At 45.6% G+C, this 15,928-nt stretch overlaps 1 protein-coding gene across 4 annotated transcripts in view; it reads left to right on the top strand.

Moving 5' to 3' along the window:
* Nucleotides 1–14,762, top strand: part of NCALD (neurocalcin delta) — a 52,992-nt gene extending 38,230 nt beyond the window's left edge. For all 4 annotated transcript variants that reach the window (XM_083450851.1, XM_083450850.1, XM_083450852.1 and 1 more), the window contains exons 2-4: nucleotides 7,008–7,404; nucleotides 12,240–12,345; nucleotides 13,507–14,762. In XM_083450851.1, coding sequence (XP_083306977.1) covers nucleotides 7,027–7,404; nucleotides 12,240–12,345; nucleotides 13,507–13,604 — 582 coding nt within the window. In that variant the 5' untranslated portion in view covers nucleotides 7,008–7,026 and the 3' untranslated portion in view covers nucleotides 13,605–14,762. The remainder of the gene's footprint in view (nucleotides 1–7,007; nucleotides 7,405–12,239; nucleotides 12,346–13,506) is intronic.
* Nucleotides 14,763–15,928: the final 1,166 nt, after the last annotated feature.

Genomic DNA, 15,928 nt, shown 5'->3' on the forward strand with positions numbered 1-15,928 from the left:
TGTGCGCCCATCTCACTCAAGAGGCCGGGGGCCAGCGCTGTCCGGAGACACTTCCGGGTCACGTGGCCAGCGTGACATCGCTGCTCTGGCGAGCCAGAGCCGCACACGGAACACCGTTTACTTTCCCGCTAGTAAGCGGTCCCTATTTATCTACTTGCACCCGGGAGTGCTTTCGAACTGCTAGGTTGGCAGGCGCTGGGACCGAACGACGGGAGCGCACCCCGCCGCGGGGATTTGAACCGCCAACCTTTCGATCGGCAAGCCCTAGGCGCTGAGGCTTTTACCCACAGCGCCACCCGCGTCCCACAAGTTGCTGCTATGCTGGCACAATTAATACTCAAAGCATTGCAATTACGAGGACGATAATGCCAGCACTATAGGCTGATAGGAACAAAACACTTATAATAGTTGGGTCCAATTCATAAATCCTCCTAATCTTTGCTTAGAGCAGAGCTACTGAAATTAATGGACCTACGTTAAGTCATGTTGGTTGATTCCAATGGGACCACCGTGAGTAGGATTATCGTTGGAGCCTGCCTTATATCTCCCATATTGGTGTTGTTGTCAATCTGCTTGTTTTTCATCCATAGCAAATGCTTCTTGTTTGCCACTTGTGGTGGGAGAAAGACTTGCAACTAAGAATGCATGGGCGTTGCCGGCATAATAAAAGCAGTGCTAGAAGTAAAAAGGTAAAGGACCGTTAAGTCCAGTCTCAAACAACTCTGGGGTTGCGGCGCTCATCTCGCTTTACTGGCCAAGGGATCCGTCGTTTGTCTGCTCCGCAGACAGTTTTTCCAGTTCATGTGGCCAGCATGACTAAGCCGCTTCTGGCGCAACAGAACACTGAAACCAGAGCAGCGCACGGAAATGCCGTTTACCTTCCTGCCAGAGCGGTACCTATTTATCTACTTGCACTTTTTGGGGTGCTTTTGAACTGCTAGGTTAACAGGAGCTGGGACAGAGCAACAGGAGCTCACCCCGTTGTGGGGATTCAAACCGCTGACTTCCTGATCGGGAAGCTCGAGAGGCTCAGTGGTTTACACCACAGCACCACCCATGCCCCATGTTAGAAACAGAACATTTAAATTAAAGGCTTTCAATATATTATTAGATTCCACCTTTGTTAAAAGCACTTTTTCCATAAGCAAGCTAAATTCTCCTCTGAAAACACCAGGCTGGAAAATTAAGCAGACCCCCTTAAACTCCAGTGGAAATTCTGGAGTGGATCTGAAGTGTTTGTAATGGACTGAAACATTAAGTCCTGGGAAGCCTCGCCAGACATCGTTTCCAGTTTGTTAGCTGTGCTTTGGTTGAGCGCCCCTTCCCGAAGCAGAAGTGAGCAGCTGCTAAATAATACCCTGAGCTTATGAACAGCGACAAGATAGAGAATGAGAGAGGAAACTGGAGAGCTTGAAATTTACTCCGATAGCCTGTTGTGAATTATTGACACACATTCTTTGGGATTGGTTCACAGTGTTAATTGTCAAATGCACCTTCCTATCTCGGAGAGCGAGTGTCTGTGGTGTGCAGTGGCTCGATGTACAGCACATGATGAGATGCAGAGAGCATTGACTGTGTGCTGTTGGAGTGAGCCTGCATTAACGATCACGTCCCGGAGACATCAGAATTAGAAGCTATTGGGAGAGAAAGGAAGAAGCTGTTTGAGAGGGAAATATATTGATGTCGCTAGGTGCATCGTTTGAACAGGGAAGCCATGTTGAGCATCATTAAGCAGCTCAAGGCAATTAAGTACAAAGCAGTGAATGCTACAGTGAAAATCCACATTATGTATGGCATTGCCTAGTCTACTTCTACAAGGGAACTGCAGGTATTTTGGAAGGGGAAGTAGAAGGGGAATATCCTACACACACTCACCCAACAAACTGTTGGGGTCCAAAGGAGATGTGCAATTGTCACCACAGAGCAAAATGCTTCAGAGGATCAAGTCACTCTTAAGAGGTGATGCAAGGACAGTGATTTGCTGGATTCCTGTCTGTGCCCTTTTCCTGATGACTTTGCTCACACAGTGACTCAGTATCTGGTTCTCTCCAGATTTTGTGGACTACAACTCCGATCAGCCACAGCCAGCATGGCTAGTGGGTTGGGATGATGGGAACTGCAATTCAACAATACCTGGGAAGGTACCACATTGACTACCCCTGTAATAAATAAATATGGTTCTTGATTGTTGGCTGTGGAGCTCAGTCAGAGAACTATGCCTGTCTCCAAATGCCTGGTGCACTAGCTGTGATGATATCTGGAGCCAAAGTTCACGAAAACACCTTAGTGCAAATGTGTCGTAAGTGGCTGTAGTGAGAGGCTTGTGTTCAGTGTGGCCATGAGCTCCTGGAAGGAGGGGTCAGATCGGCTGAGCAATTTGCCTTTTTAAGCAGGCAATCTGTGATCCTAGGCAGTCTTTCTCAAACTTGGGTCCCCAGCTGTTGTTGGACTACAACTCCCATCATCCCTGACTACTAGCCTTTCTAGCTGGGGATGATGGGACTTGTAGTCCAACAACAGCTGGGGACCCAAGTTTGAAAATCACTTCGGCAGAATATGGTTCTATCTTCAAAAGCCCTCTGCCTGAGACGCAGAATGAGACAGCACCCTTATTTCAGATACAGAAGATTGTTGGGTTGGCCGTTGAATCTAATTTTGACACTGGTTGTGGGCCATTCTCTTTCTGAGAGTAACACGGCAGCTTAGGGGGCAGAGGAAGGCTATCTTTCCACACTGCCCCTCCCTGTCCCACAAGATCTGCCACCTGGAACAACCCCCTGACTCTGTCTTATGAGAAAGCCGACCCTTGATCTTTGGGCTCTTGGAGGGATGCACAATCAGAGGTAGCTGGTTACTTAAGGTTTATGTCTACACCCATTGTTTTCCTTCTTGCCTTTTGTAGTGGGTTACCTGAGCTGTCCCTGTGAGGTGGGTTCTGCTGAAACGTGGCATTTGGTTTCCTCGTGTTTCCTTCCTTTGCTGCTGAGTTTTCTTGGTTGGAGAAATGCACTGCATAGCAGCCACACCTGCCCTGTCCTAGCTTAGCTTAAGGCATCCAGGAGAGCCTCAACTGAAGCTGTGGCACTTACTGGAACGGCAAGCAGGTCACATCCAGGAGAACAGAGTCAAGCCAAGGTAGGCTGTGCCAGATCACAACCAGCAGAGCTCTATCTGTCCAGATCCTATGTAGGTCATAAACTCACCCACTGAGAACTGATCTCTCAGTAGCACAGAGAGGCCTTACCAGTGTCAGCTGGTCTGGACCTGCTGTCAACTGCACCCCTTCTGAGGACCTTCCTGTTTCTTAAAGGTCCATTGCCCAATTCTCTAGCTTTTGGCCCAGACAGTGTGGGAGCAATGAGGATTGCATTGGGTTGGGTGTCCTCTGGGTTTGAAGACTCAAGTGTAAAGTAGGGTTGCCACCTTTCAGAAAGTGAAAACCCTGATGCAAAAGTTGTTGAGCTTTAAATCTCCCCCCCAAAATGAAGTTTTTGAGCTATTTTTAAGGAAATTCGCCAAAATATCAACACTTCGAACATGGGTTCCAATATGTCCAGGTTTTCTGAAGGATGAATCCCAGATATATCTGGGAAATCCCGAACGTATGGCAGCCCTAGGTAAACTCTGTCCTCTGACCTAGAAACCTGGAATGGGGCCAAGGGGGTTATGGGTGATGCCTCCCTGCTTCTGAGCATTCCTCTGTGCCAAAAGGGGGCATTGAGGCCAGAGGCTATGACAAGAGCTGCTTTGAGAGTCAATCCAGTTGTTATAAGGAAGGGTTGCTGAGTGAGACCCCCAGTGGTGGCGACCAAGTGCTCAAGTGGAGATAGAAAAGTTAGACAGATAGAGTTTTGCTGCAAGCAGGGAAGGCCAAGAAAATAAAGACAGAATTTTAGCACACATTTTCTAGATTTCTTGAGCCTGCCCTCACATACTAAAATCAAATAAATAAAAATTAAAAACACAGTAAGAGTCAGCTTAACGTATCAGACTGGAACTCCTGGCCTGCAATCTCATATTGGCCATGAAATTATCTCAGTGACCATAGGCCAGTCGCCACTTCTCAGGCTACCCTACCTCACAGGTTTGGAGGAAAGGTGGGGTATTTATGGAATGAAAAATAGAAGATCTGCTGGGTGAGTGCAATTCAGTGTTTTTGCCTTCAGAGTCACATGTACACAACTTGCTGATAGTCCCCACTTTAAAATACATTTAATTATAAATGTGCTTTTAATACACAATTTGTGGCATTCATTTGTGGCATTCATTTTTTCTGATCACGGGGGGGGGGAGTACATTGGTACCTTGGGTTACAGACGCTTCAGGTTATATACGCTTCAGGTTACAGACTCCACTAACCCAGAAATAGTACCTCGGGTTAAGAACTTTGCTTCAGGATTAGAACAGAAATCATGCTCCGGTGACGCGGCGGCAGCGGGAGGCCCCATTAGCTAAAGTGGTACCTCAGGTTAAGAACAGTTTCAGGTTAAGAACGGACCTCCAGAACAAATTAAGTTCTTAACCCGAGGTACCACTGTATTCTATAAGGTAGTTATGTCCTGGGAGATGGCAGACCTAATTACTGGGGAATAATCAGTATTCAAAGGAACGTTGTTGTGTTTTTTTAAAACAACAACAACAATGGAATCGAGGGGCCCTTTCTAAGTCCTGTTTTTGGAGCTCTTTGGAAACTTAATTAAACTGCCCTTTAATGCAAGGAGTTTGGCTTCTGAAACAATGTTTAAAGGCTGAAGGCACTGCTCTTTGCTGGACCCATTTTGCAACGTGGATGTAGCAATTTTCGTTCCATGGAAGTAGCTCTGATGATTTAATTGAAAAAATTGGATATTAGAGCTGCATTTGGGTATTTAATGGTTAATTTAAGGGAAAAAGGCTTTCCAGTTTTATCAATGCTATACTTCTTATTGGCTGGGCTTTTAAAAAAAGAGATTTTTAAAGAATCTTGCCTAAACCAATTTATAGCTACTAATTGGTTTTGAAACCTGACCCAAGAGGGATATGCAGGGAATGAAAAATACATTTTCATGTTTAATCCTTAATCTTCTGCCCTAATGACATCCCATAACTTTGATTTCTACCTTAAAAGAATTATGCATAAGAAAAAAGTAATCTCATGAGCTTATGACTGTAATATTTATAGGAGCCTGATGAAGAACATAATCTTGGTATTGGTATTTGAAATAACATTCCACATTCTACAGTGGAAATGTAATTTTTACAGCAGATTAGTATTGCTAGACCAATTGGTGCTTAGTATGATTTTGCAATAATTTATATAGCTGTCAAAAGAGCATAGGAAGAAGCTGCTTAAATTTTGAGTCAGACAACTGGTCCACCACCCAGCTCAGCATTATTTACAAACTTTGCAGTGACTGGCAGTGGCCCTCCAAGATTTCCAGTGGAAATCTTCCCCACTTCTGCTTGGAGTTGCTGCGGATTCAACCAAGAACCTCTTGCATGCAAAGGCCATGCTCTACCACTAAATCATAGAATCGAGGGGTTGGAAGGGACCCAAGGGTCATCTAGTCCAACCCCCTGAAATACAGGGATCTCAGCATGACATTCAGTCACTTTTGAAACTCCAAAAATGGAGGACGACAGAAGACGCAGATTTGCATAAAACGTGTGTGCTGATTTATATGTACAAATGCAAATTTGGAAATAAGTGCAGTACAGTGGTACCTTGGGTTACAGATGCTTCAGGTTACAGACGCTTCAGGTTACAGACTCCGCTAACCCAGAAATATTACCTTGGGTTAAGAACTTTGCTTCAGGATGAGAACAGAAATTGTGTGGCGGTGGCAGCGGGAGGCCCCATTAGCTAAAGTAGTACCTCAGGTTAAAAGCAGTTTCAGGTTAAGAACAGACCTCCAGAACAAATTAAGTTCTTAACCCGAGGTACCACTGTCGTTTAAATAGAAATACAACGTTCCATTGTAGTGAGGAAATCTCACCGGCTGACAACTCAGTCTGCTGTCCAGGGTCTACCTGTTGATGGACAACTTCAAGGCCTTGTTAGTTGGGCTGATCCTGACTTGCCCAGGCCCTCGCCTCAAGAAATTTCATCTTCTTGTATGAAGAAAGCATAAAGACTGGGGGGTGGGTGGGCACAGCTATTTGGCCAGAGAGACTGAGAGGCAGAATTTTGCGCATTGATTCAAATGAGCAGTGGGGAAATCTTAGTGGCAGGCCTGAGTTTATTCAGTTTTTAAAGCTAATATTTTATTGAAGCTTCCTATATCATTGTATTATACAGGAACTTGCAATGTGCCATATTTTGCAATCATTAATTGAAGTTTGGTCCACTTGCAATACATAGTGCTTTCCTTGTAAGCACCAGGAGATCCCCAGCTACTCCCTACTCAGTGGCGTAGCGTGGGGGTGCAGGGGGGGCCGGCCGCACCGGTCGCAACATCTGGGGGGGCGCGCGCTCGCACTTGCAGCTCTCTGCCCCTACCTGGCTCACTCACTCTCTCTCACTGCAGTGCTGGCTGTGCGAATCTGACCCGAGCCGCCGGGTCGCCGCCCACTGTGGAGGGGAGGGTGCCAGGTGTGCGGTGCGGTGAGAGAGCGAGGGACTATCTGGGGGAGGGACAGTGCAGCGGGGGGGGCACAAATTACTTGCCTTGCCCCGGGTTAGGGGGCGCAAATTACTTGCCTTGCCCTGGGTGCTGACAACCCACGCTACGCCACTGTCCCTACTGCAACCTCTCATGCCCCCACCCAATTTTCCTGAAGTGGCTTTTGAGGGGAAATAGTCAGCAATGAAGGTCGGCTTGTCTTCATTGGCAGACACAGGCGTCTTTGAGATCCTGGCTTGAAATGCTACACCATGGGGCACCCTGAGCTGGTTCAACAAAACTGTTAATTCACAGCAGCAAATCAACCCTTTATCAGACTGTTTGAAGGCCCACAACGTTCATCCCCGGCCTCCGGTTTTGTAAGCAATTCATTAATTTGCTTTTCTCTCCACCTCCCTCCCTTAGATAAGATCCCGACTCCAACATGGGGAAACAGAACAGCAAGTTGCGCCCCGAAGTCATGCAGGATTTGCTAGAAAGCACAGATTTTACAGAACACGAAATCCAGGAATGGTACAAAGGCTTTCTGAGAGACTGTCCAAGTGGACATTTGTCCATGGAGGAGTTTAAGAAAATCTATGGGAATTTTTTCCCTTACGGGGACGCTTCTAAATTTGCCGAACACGTCTTCCGCACGTTTGATGCGAACGGCGACGGAACGATAGACTTCAGAGAATTTATCATTGCCTTGAGCGTAACATCCCGAGGGAAACTGGAGCAGAAGCTGAAATGGGCATTCAGCATGTATGACCTGGATGGAAACGGCTACATCAGCAAGGCGGAGATGTTGGAAATAGTTCAGGTAGGTGTTACTTCCAAGATGTTTGTTCTTTCCTTCAAAAAGAAAAAGAAAGAAAGAATGCTGTTCAATGAGCAATGATTGAGCAGTAAAGCCTTCAGTATGCTTGGTCTTCCATAGGTTAAATTCAGTATAAAAATATAATACGTTAAAATCTGACTCATCTTTAACAATTGCAGGGCTGGAGAACCCGTGGCCCGCCAGAGAGTGTTGAGCTCCCAACTCCCTTCAATCGTAGCCAGTATGACCATTGTTTAGGGATGATGGGATCTGGAGTCCAGCAGTCTGGATGACCACAGGTTTCCCCATACCATACCTGAAAAGTAAAACACCCAGACCTGCCTAGATCTTTGAATATGCACCTCCCTGGAGTTGTACCTGTCACTGCAAATAGACTCTTGGAATAAGCTGTGTCTTACCTAACAGCTTCCTTCCTCTGGTTCAACACATCAAGCTAATAAATTGTAAGGCTCTTTGTCAGCTAGAATTCCTATCTCTGTGACCGCAGGACAGATCTCTTGTCTGTTTCATGAATAAGGTAAAGGGTAAAGGTACCTCTGCCTGTACGGGCCAGTCTTGCCAGACTCTAGGGTTGGGCGCCCATCTCACTCAAGAGGCCAGGGGCCAGCGCTGTCCGCAGACACTTCCGGGTCACGTGGCCAGCGTGACAAGCTGCATCTGGCAGGCCAGTGCAGCACACGGAACGCTGTTTATCTTCCCGCTGGTAAGCGGTCCCTATTTATCTACTTGCACCCGAGGGTGCTTTCGAACTGCTACGTTGGCAGGCGCTGGGACCGAACGACGGGAGCGCACCCCGCTGCGGGGATTCGAACCACTGACCATGTGATCTTTATCTTTTTTACCATGATCCTTTATTTTTGACTGCTTTGATGGCCTCAGGCTGTGGAGCAGCTTATCAGTTTGAAAAATAAATAAAACAAAATACACTTGATCTGATTCAGAGAAAGCCGTGTTACCCTTAGTTAGAAAAATACATTGTCGTTCTTCTTTCCAAATGGGAGTTTAACCAGAAGAAAACTATAGCAGAAAGCAGCCATAAAACTCTTGGTACCTTTTCAAAGTGGGAGAGCCAATGGATGGCTGTTTATACTGGTGTGTTCCTGGGTGTGCCTGGAACCCTAAGCTGTATGTAGAAGGGAAGGAGGAATCTACTCTGCTCTGATTACAAAGTGGATTCACCCGATCTCATCCAGGTACACCATGACCCAGGTTGCATCAGTGGTCCATTTCGGAATCCACAGGATGCTGAACTATATGGGTGTTAGTCAGATCCGGCGGGGATCTTTCTAACATTCTTAGGTAGCTGATTCTATCCAGTACAGTGGTACATCGGGTTAAGAACTCTGCTTCAGGATGAGAACAGAAATCGTGCTCTGGCGGTGCGGCGGCAGCAGGAGGCCCCATTAGCTAAAGTGGTGCTACAGGTTAAGAACAGTTTCAGGTTAAGAACGGACCTCCAGAACGAATTAAGTTCTTAACCCGAGGTACCACTGTATCCTGAACACCATTTGAAGACTGCTGTGCAGCTCATCCGCCGTAGATAGCAAGCCTCTCTAGCTTGTTCTCATGCGCACAATGGAGTTTCTCTTGAGTTTCATTACTTTTGACAGTCTGTGCCATACTGGGTTTAAATTTTCCCAAGGTAATGGCAGGAGCTAGAGCAACACTGGAGCAGAGCATCTGCTCCTGCCCAGCAGGTAGCACTCACCAATCTTTCACCTGCTCCACATTGCTCTAAACTCTCTGGAGCAAGTTTGCCTATTCGGGTAAGTTTGTATAGCAGTCATAGGTTGCAGGGTCACGATTTATGAAATATGCATATGTGTGTGTGCCAGTTTAGAAAAGAGTGCTATAATTTAAATAGAAATGCAGTACCTCTTGCCATGGTGGCGAAGACTGGACAGAAGAGCCCTTCAAATAAAGGATGCCTTCAGATGGAAAAGTGGGGTGCTTGGCCACCCTGATAAGTCGCAACGGGAAGAAATAGAAATCAACATGCTCTGGATAAACATAGTGACTGCCTTGGAATCTTCTTTTCCCTGTATCTCTGCTGCATTTTGCTTTTGAAACTGTTTTTGTGGGTTTCGGGCCGTAATAAAGAATGTATGTGTGCAATGGGAAGAAACTTAAAACAGCTCAGGACCACAGGACCTCAGGGACTGCCTCTCCCTGTATAAACACACCAGGACTCTGTGTTCATCATCTGAGGCCCTTTTTGTGTGCCTCCTTTATTAAGTTGTGGGTGGATATAGCAGTCGACACAGAGATTTCTCCAAGTGGTTCTTTATAGTAAGCTGGAACTGAACTGAACTGAACAGCCCAGCCGGCCTGCTTTTATAGGCTTTCCCGCCTAAATTAACTTACGTGGACCTGAGTGAAAACTATATACACAACACCCCTGGTGGCCAGGATGAGAACTTCAATACATAATATCATTTAAATGCATTTATAGGAGGCGGGGTTATTTTTGTTGGTTTGTTCCTGTTTTAACTATTTATTTGTGCTTTTATCTCGTGTTTTATCTTGTGAACTGGCCTTAGATCTTTTGATGAAGGGCAGTGTATAAATCCAATAGATCGACCGACAGATAGATAGATAGATAGATAGATATGTGCTCCTGAAGAGGCACGGTAGACCACATTTTACAGTAGATTCAAAGGATAGTACAGCGGACTTAAGGGGCAATCCTATGCATAAGAAGCTGGCATAAAACAAGCCATTGTAAGTTAAGCCAGTATACAGTTACACCAGTCCCAAACACCGCTTAGTGGTGTCTCTACTGCTGCTGCTGCTTCTGCTGCTATGCCTAAGCGTGGCAGAGGGGAAACAAGCCTTTAAAATAGTGTTCTATGCCCCTTTTGGGGGAACTTTCATTGGCCTTGGCTCAGCTAGCTGAGCCCCAGCTGAGCTGAGATAAGCAAGGTACACAGAGGTATTTTTGCCTGAGCCAGGGTTGGAGACTTAACACCAGCTAAGGTAGGATTCAGCCCATTGTATCAGAGATCAGTTGAATCCAAAGTTGCTCATTGTTATGTACTGAAGTTCTCACTCTGGGCCAGCAGGGGGACACTGTAGATAGTTCAGGTCCACATATGCAAATAAGGGATCGAAAGTGACGTTCAGTGATTGGATAGTTACAGAAAATGGTTACTGTTGCGTTCTAGTGGAGCTCTATATAAGCAGGCTGGCTGAACCCTTCAGTTCAGTTCTGTTCTGGCCTGTGAATAAACAAGAGCTGTTTGAAGAATTGCTGTGTCGTCTGATATGTTCACCCACAACTTAACACTCATCCTGGTGGATCTTCCTTGTTCCTTAATGGAAAAGAACAGAACTCCTCATGGGTTGGAGAGCTCTGTGTAGTCATCAGAGCCTCTGGAACATGTAAGGGATAGCAGTTGTTCAAGCTGGTGCAATTTTCACATGCTTAGGAGTCTTCATCAAAACGATTTTTTAAAAAATGATTAAAAAACACACACACAAATCACATAAGGTTTTCTTTGTTTTATGGTTGCTCTTAATTAACATATTTTGTAAGCTGCCTTGAAAATATTAATTTAATGGCAGGATAGAACAAATCCTTAAATATATAAATGCTGTTCCCTCCAACAAGTAATGATAATTTTAACTGCAGAATATGCCCGTTGTTTCTGCACCTGGCTTCTGGCAATTAATGCCAATATTTCATTTGCTCATCCCACATTATTTTTCATAATTTTGGGGTGACTGAAGGAAAACTGTTGTTACAATGCCAGCTGCTGATGGAGGCAAGAGAGAAATACTTGACTATATTAACCAAGCATTATTTTTCCATTAAACTGCACACATATTGGCCCTCTCTGTTTAAAGTATAACAGGGCTGGAAGGTGTACTGGGTCGGTAAGCAGAAGTAAAAGAGCTAGAAATCTGGGGTAGTTGTGAGCTTGGTGGGAATTAAGGATTGCAATCTTATGCATGTTTATTTGGGAGTAAGCCCCATTGAACTCAATAGGACCTGCTTCTGAGTAAACATGCATTGCATTGCATTGCATTGCATAGCATTGCATTGCATTGCATTGCATTGCACTGCACTTGTTCCCCAGTGCTGCACCAACAGTCCCTGATTAACATTGTCTTCTGTCATGTCACTTAACTTGCTGTTCTACATCTTCCAGAAAATATGAGTTAATAAGGTAGACTGGAGCAGTGACATTCTGTTGTTTGATGAAGACAATATTTTATTGAGGCAAAGCTATTTTGGATTAAATTTTGCATAAATTTCAGGCTAATTTGGAGAATCTTGCTTGAACAAAACTTCAGAGTTTCCATTCGGCCGGTTCCAAGTAGCAGCTTTCTGGACTTATTGAAATTCTCAAGAGGTCTTCAAAGGCTGATTCATTTTCATGACAACTTTTTTTTTTTAAGCACAGCACAAACTGATGTGGAAATGTGGAGGACTGAATTTAAGATCGGAAAAATCAGGAACTGAGAGAAACTTTGTCCCACCCTTACCTGTGGGCCACCCAAGAGGAGGGACATTGCTAGGCACTTAGGCGGTTCGAGATGCTGACCCTTGACACAAACAGGCATAAAATTTGCATATGCTAATTGGTACTCATAGATGCCTTTGAGCAAATTAGATTGAGGAGAGGCCAGGGTCTCCCTCAGCAATGTAATGTGCCCTGCTGCCCTGGGAGCAAAGTAATGATGAATAAATAAATGGGAAAGGAACAGGCAATTGGGGTCCAGGGTAAAGGAATGGGGGCACGGACCCCCCACATCCTAAAGTAGTCTCTGGAATCACAACAGTGATCATCACTACCTTGTGTCCCACTTCTTAGGCAATCTACAAGATGGTTTCTTCGGTTATGAAGATGCCAGAAGACGAATCGACACCTGAGAAAAGAACAGAGAAAATCTTCCGCCAGATGGACACCAACCGGGACGGTAAATAGCCTTTGTATGCTCTCTCTTTAGCTTGCTGGCCTCTGCTTGTTCTGGTCTCTCAAACACCTGTCAAACAGCTGGAGTGACTGAATAAACAGAAGGAAGTCCATGCTAATGAGGCCCCTGATATGTATGTAGCAACTGGGCTCTCAAGGATCTGTGCAGTGCTGACTGTTTACACTATTATGAGAAAGCCATAGAAGGTCAAACTATGCTTTTTTGGGTAGCTTTTGCAGGCTAGCAGTTTGGCCCATAATTTCTGGAAGCAATCACAGCTGAATAGAAGCCTGCAGGAAGCACAAGTCACAAATCAGGGCTCTGATGGCACAACAAGAGGCTGTCTTGGGAGTTATTGTGCTAGAAACCTCCTTCCTGGCCCTTCGAACCCTGGATCTGCTCCCAGGTCAGGTGCTAGGAAACCACTCTAAATGTTTTTTCCTTCTTCCTCCAATGCATCCCAAGCCGACTGTCACTCAGAGCTGAAGCACATTTTACTAAACTCTGGGAAAGCGACTGGTGCCCACATATTTATCTTACAACGCTGGTGATGTTGAGATCTGAAGTCAGAAATATATTAAAAGTCTTTGAAAAGTGCAGGTGTCCTTGGGGGAGGGAGGGAGGGAGGGAGGGAGGGAGGGAGGGAGGGAGGGAAAGAAAGAAAGAAAGAAAGAAAGAAAGAAAGAAAGAAAGAAAGAAAGAAAGAAAGAAAAAGAAAGTCAGCCAGTCAGTCCTGGTGTAAGAGTTTTTATAATGCCTTGGCTGACTCAAAATATTATTTTTCTCCTATATTGTAGATAATTCCTAATGCAGCAGATCAGTTTCAGAAAGGCTTTTGGAACTGAGTTAAAGGTGATAGTGCTCATTGGTTTAGTGGTGGGATAAATCTTTGCGTTCAACAACAGGCTCACAAGCCACTATTAGGTTTGCTGAGTTGCAGCCTGTGAGAATTGCCCAATCAGAACTGTTTCAACAAAAAAGAAACAGTGCATTTTGTGAAGGAGAAGCTTTCGTATGCATGGGAGTCATCCCTGGTGCATTTACCTATGGCAGCGTCTTCAGTCTTTTCCAAAACATGCAGGAATGAATGTTGTGTGTGAAGCGGCTCTTAAGATGCTTTGTCCACTATAGAATTCCAAAACAGCATCTCTATTTATTTTCTAGGAAAACTTTCTCTGGAAGAGTTTATTCGAGGAGCCAAGAGTGACCCATCCATCGTCCGTCTCCTTCAGTGTGACCCCAGCAGCGCTGGGCAGTTCTAAAACAGTTGCTTGGATTATTTCATGTCTCTGGGTTTTTTTTTTGTTTCTTTTCTCTCTCTCTCTCTCTCTTTTTGCCAAAACAACATTCATGGTGGCATTGCCTCTGTCCGGCCAACTATGCCTTCTTTTGTGGCACCTTTCGCTTTCGTTGTGGCAGATCAGGTAGAAGTTGTGCTAGGAAAACACTCTCCCAAATGCATACAGAGAGAGCTGCCCGCACAACTATGTCAGTTTTCAAATGGTTGTCACATTCTGCGTGGCCTGGTCCTCAATCAGTTTGCCTGGGAGCAAATCCCACTGGTTTTGAACAGGACTTCCTTCCAAGCATGCTTAGGATTGAAGCCTTAAGTTTTGATTTGTCCGTCAATTCCAAGCTAAAAAAAGAAATGTGGAAGGGACGAGAGCCCTTTGCCAGAAGTATGTAGGGTTCTGAGGCATACATGGAGTAGTGCGCAAGAAACGTTTACCGTGTTCCCTTCAGTGCTGGGGAATGCTGAAGAACATTCTCTGGCATTGCAGCAAATGAGGAAGCCTCTTTCAGATCTCCATGTGTGCCCCAGTGATGCTAGTAGCAGGGTTTGGATCACAGTCAGACCAAGTAATTTAACATTCCTGGCGGCATTCAGCTACGTTTTAATCAGAATGGACCCACTGAGATTCATAGAATTGTAGAGTTGGAAGAGACCCCTAGGGTCATCCAGTCCAACCGCTTTGCAATGCAGGAATGACAACTAAAACATCCCTCACAGATGTCCACGCCAACATCAAAAAGCTCTTGCCGTCTGAAAGGTCTTCCTAATGTTTAGTCAGAATCTCCTTTCTTGTCATTTGAATTGATTGGTTCGGGTCTTGCCCCCTGGAGCAGGAGAAAACAAGCTTCCAACTTCCATGTGATCCCATTCAGATATCTGAAGATGGCTATCGTATCGCCTCCTTTTCTCCAGGCTTAACTATTCTTCACAAGGCTTGGTTTCCAGACCCTTGATCATCTTGGTCACCTAACGTGACTAATGTTCATTCCTTTCAATGGGTCTACCCCGAGTAAAGCGTAGTTGAATGCCACCGTCTGTCTCCATGTTATGCTAGAGGTGGGCTGCTGCAACAAACCTCTGTAAGGTCCCTGCTTATCTCTAATAATATTACCTGTGGTCACTGCTTGGAGGTAAGCATGAAGGTTTCTAGAGTTAAACACAGCCCTTAGTTCCTAGTACAGCAGCCAAATGAGTTCTGTGCACAAATCCTAAGTAATGTGTGCCCGGCAGGTGTGAAATTTGCTGTTCTAATCATTCAGCCTCAATAAACACAGTCGGGGGACCATTTGATATATTGGGTGTAGATTTAACCCATGGACAATTCCTTTTAGCAGCCAAGGTGCGAGTTAGAGGAGAAGGCAGGGGGGAAGCAATAGGCACCAGTGCTAACATGACACACACAAAGGACAGCGCACCTTGCCTATCGGTGATGCCTTCACAGCGCTGGGAAGCTCTGAATGCTTCTGTAAGATGAAGGTGCGGTGGGTGGGGGAGAGAGAAGAAAGGTTGTTCAGCTGCCTTCTCTGGGTGCTGCGACTGCATTTCTTCTTAAAAGGAGGACATGCGTTTGGAGAGAGGGCAGAAGAAAATACCATGCGGCAGTTGTGATGCTGGTTGTTGGTTACCATTTGGGATCAGAGAAGGCAACTTGTGTATGTGGGAAACTTGAATTGAGGAAATCCAACCCTCGGGGGAAAGTGAATGTTTTGGTGGGCTGATGATAAAGAAGAAGCACCTACAACTCGAAGGCCACTTGCAGGGAAGAGAGCAACAAGGAAATGGCAGGATTTGGTGGTTGGGTGCCAGAGAAATCTTTGAGAAGGTGTCCTTTTCCTCTTCCTTCTTTTAGACAGAAGAAAGTTGACGAGAGTCGGGTGGATCTATGGTATGCCAGCAAACGTGTTTCCTAAACACGTGCCTGCCAACTTTTGGGAAGGCAGGATGCAGTTTTCAGAGGGAGAATAGCTTAACTCTCCTTGCACTTGCCAGTTCTCCCTTACAAACGCCCCTCCAAGGTCGTAGAAATCAGTTTCAGAAGGCACCTTGGAAGTCATATTGTCCAACTCCCTGCTTCTGCAAAGCAGAATGCAGCTCATCATCTCTGCCAGATGTTCACCCAGCCTCTGCATCAATACCTCTAGCAAAGAAGAGCCTGTTGCCTACTGAGGCAGGCTGTTCCGCTGTTCCATTTCCCCCTGCCTTCTTCTGGTCTTGGAACCAGATTAGCAGTGGGATCAATAGAGGGCAGCATTTGCAGAGGAGAATCAGCAGGGTTAAACTCCCCCCCCCCCC

This window comes from Podarcis tiliguerta, assembly GCF_965153285.1.
Source record: "Podarcis tiliguerta genome assembly, chromosome: 7".
Classification (NCBI taxonomy): domain Eukaryota; kingdom Metazoa; phylum Chordata; class Lepidosauria; order Squamata; family Lacertidae; genus Podarcis; species Podarcis tiliguerta.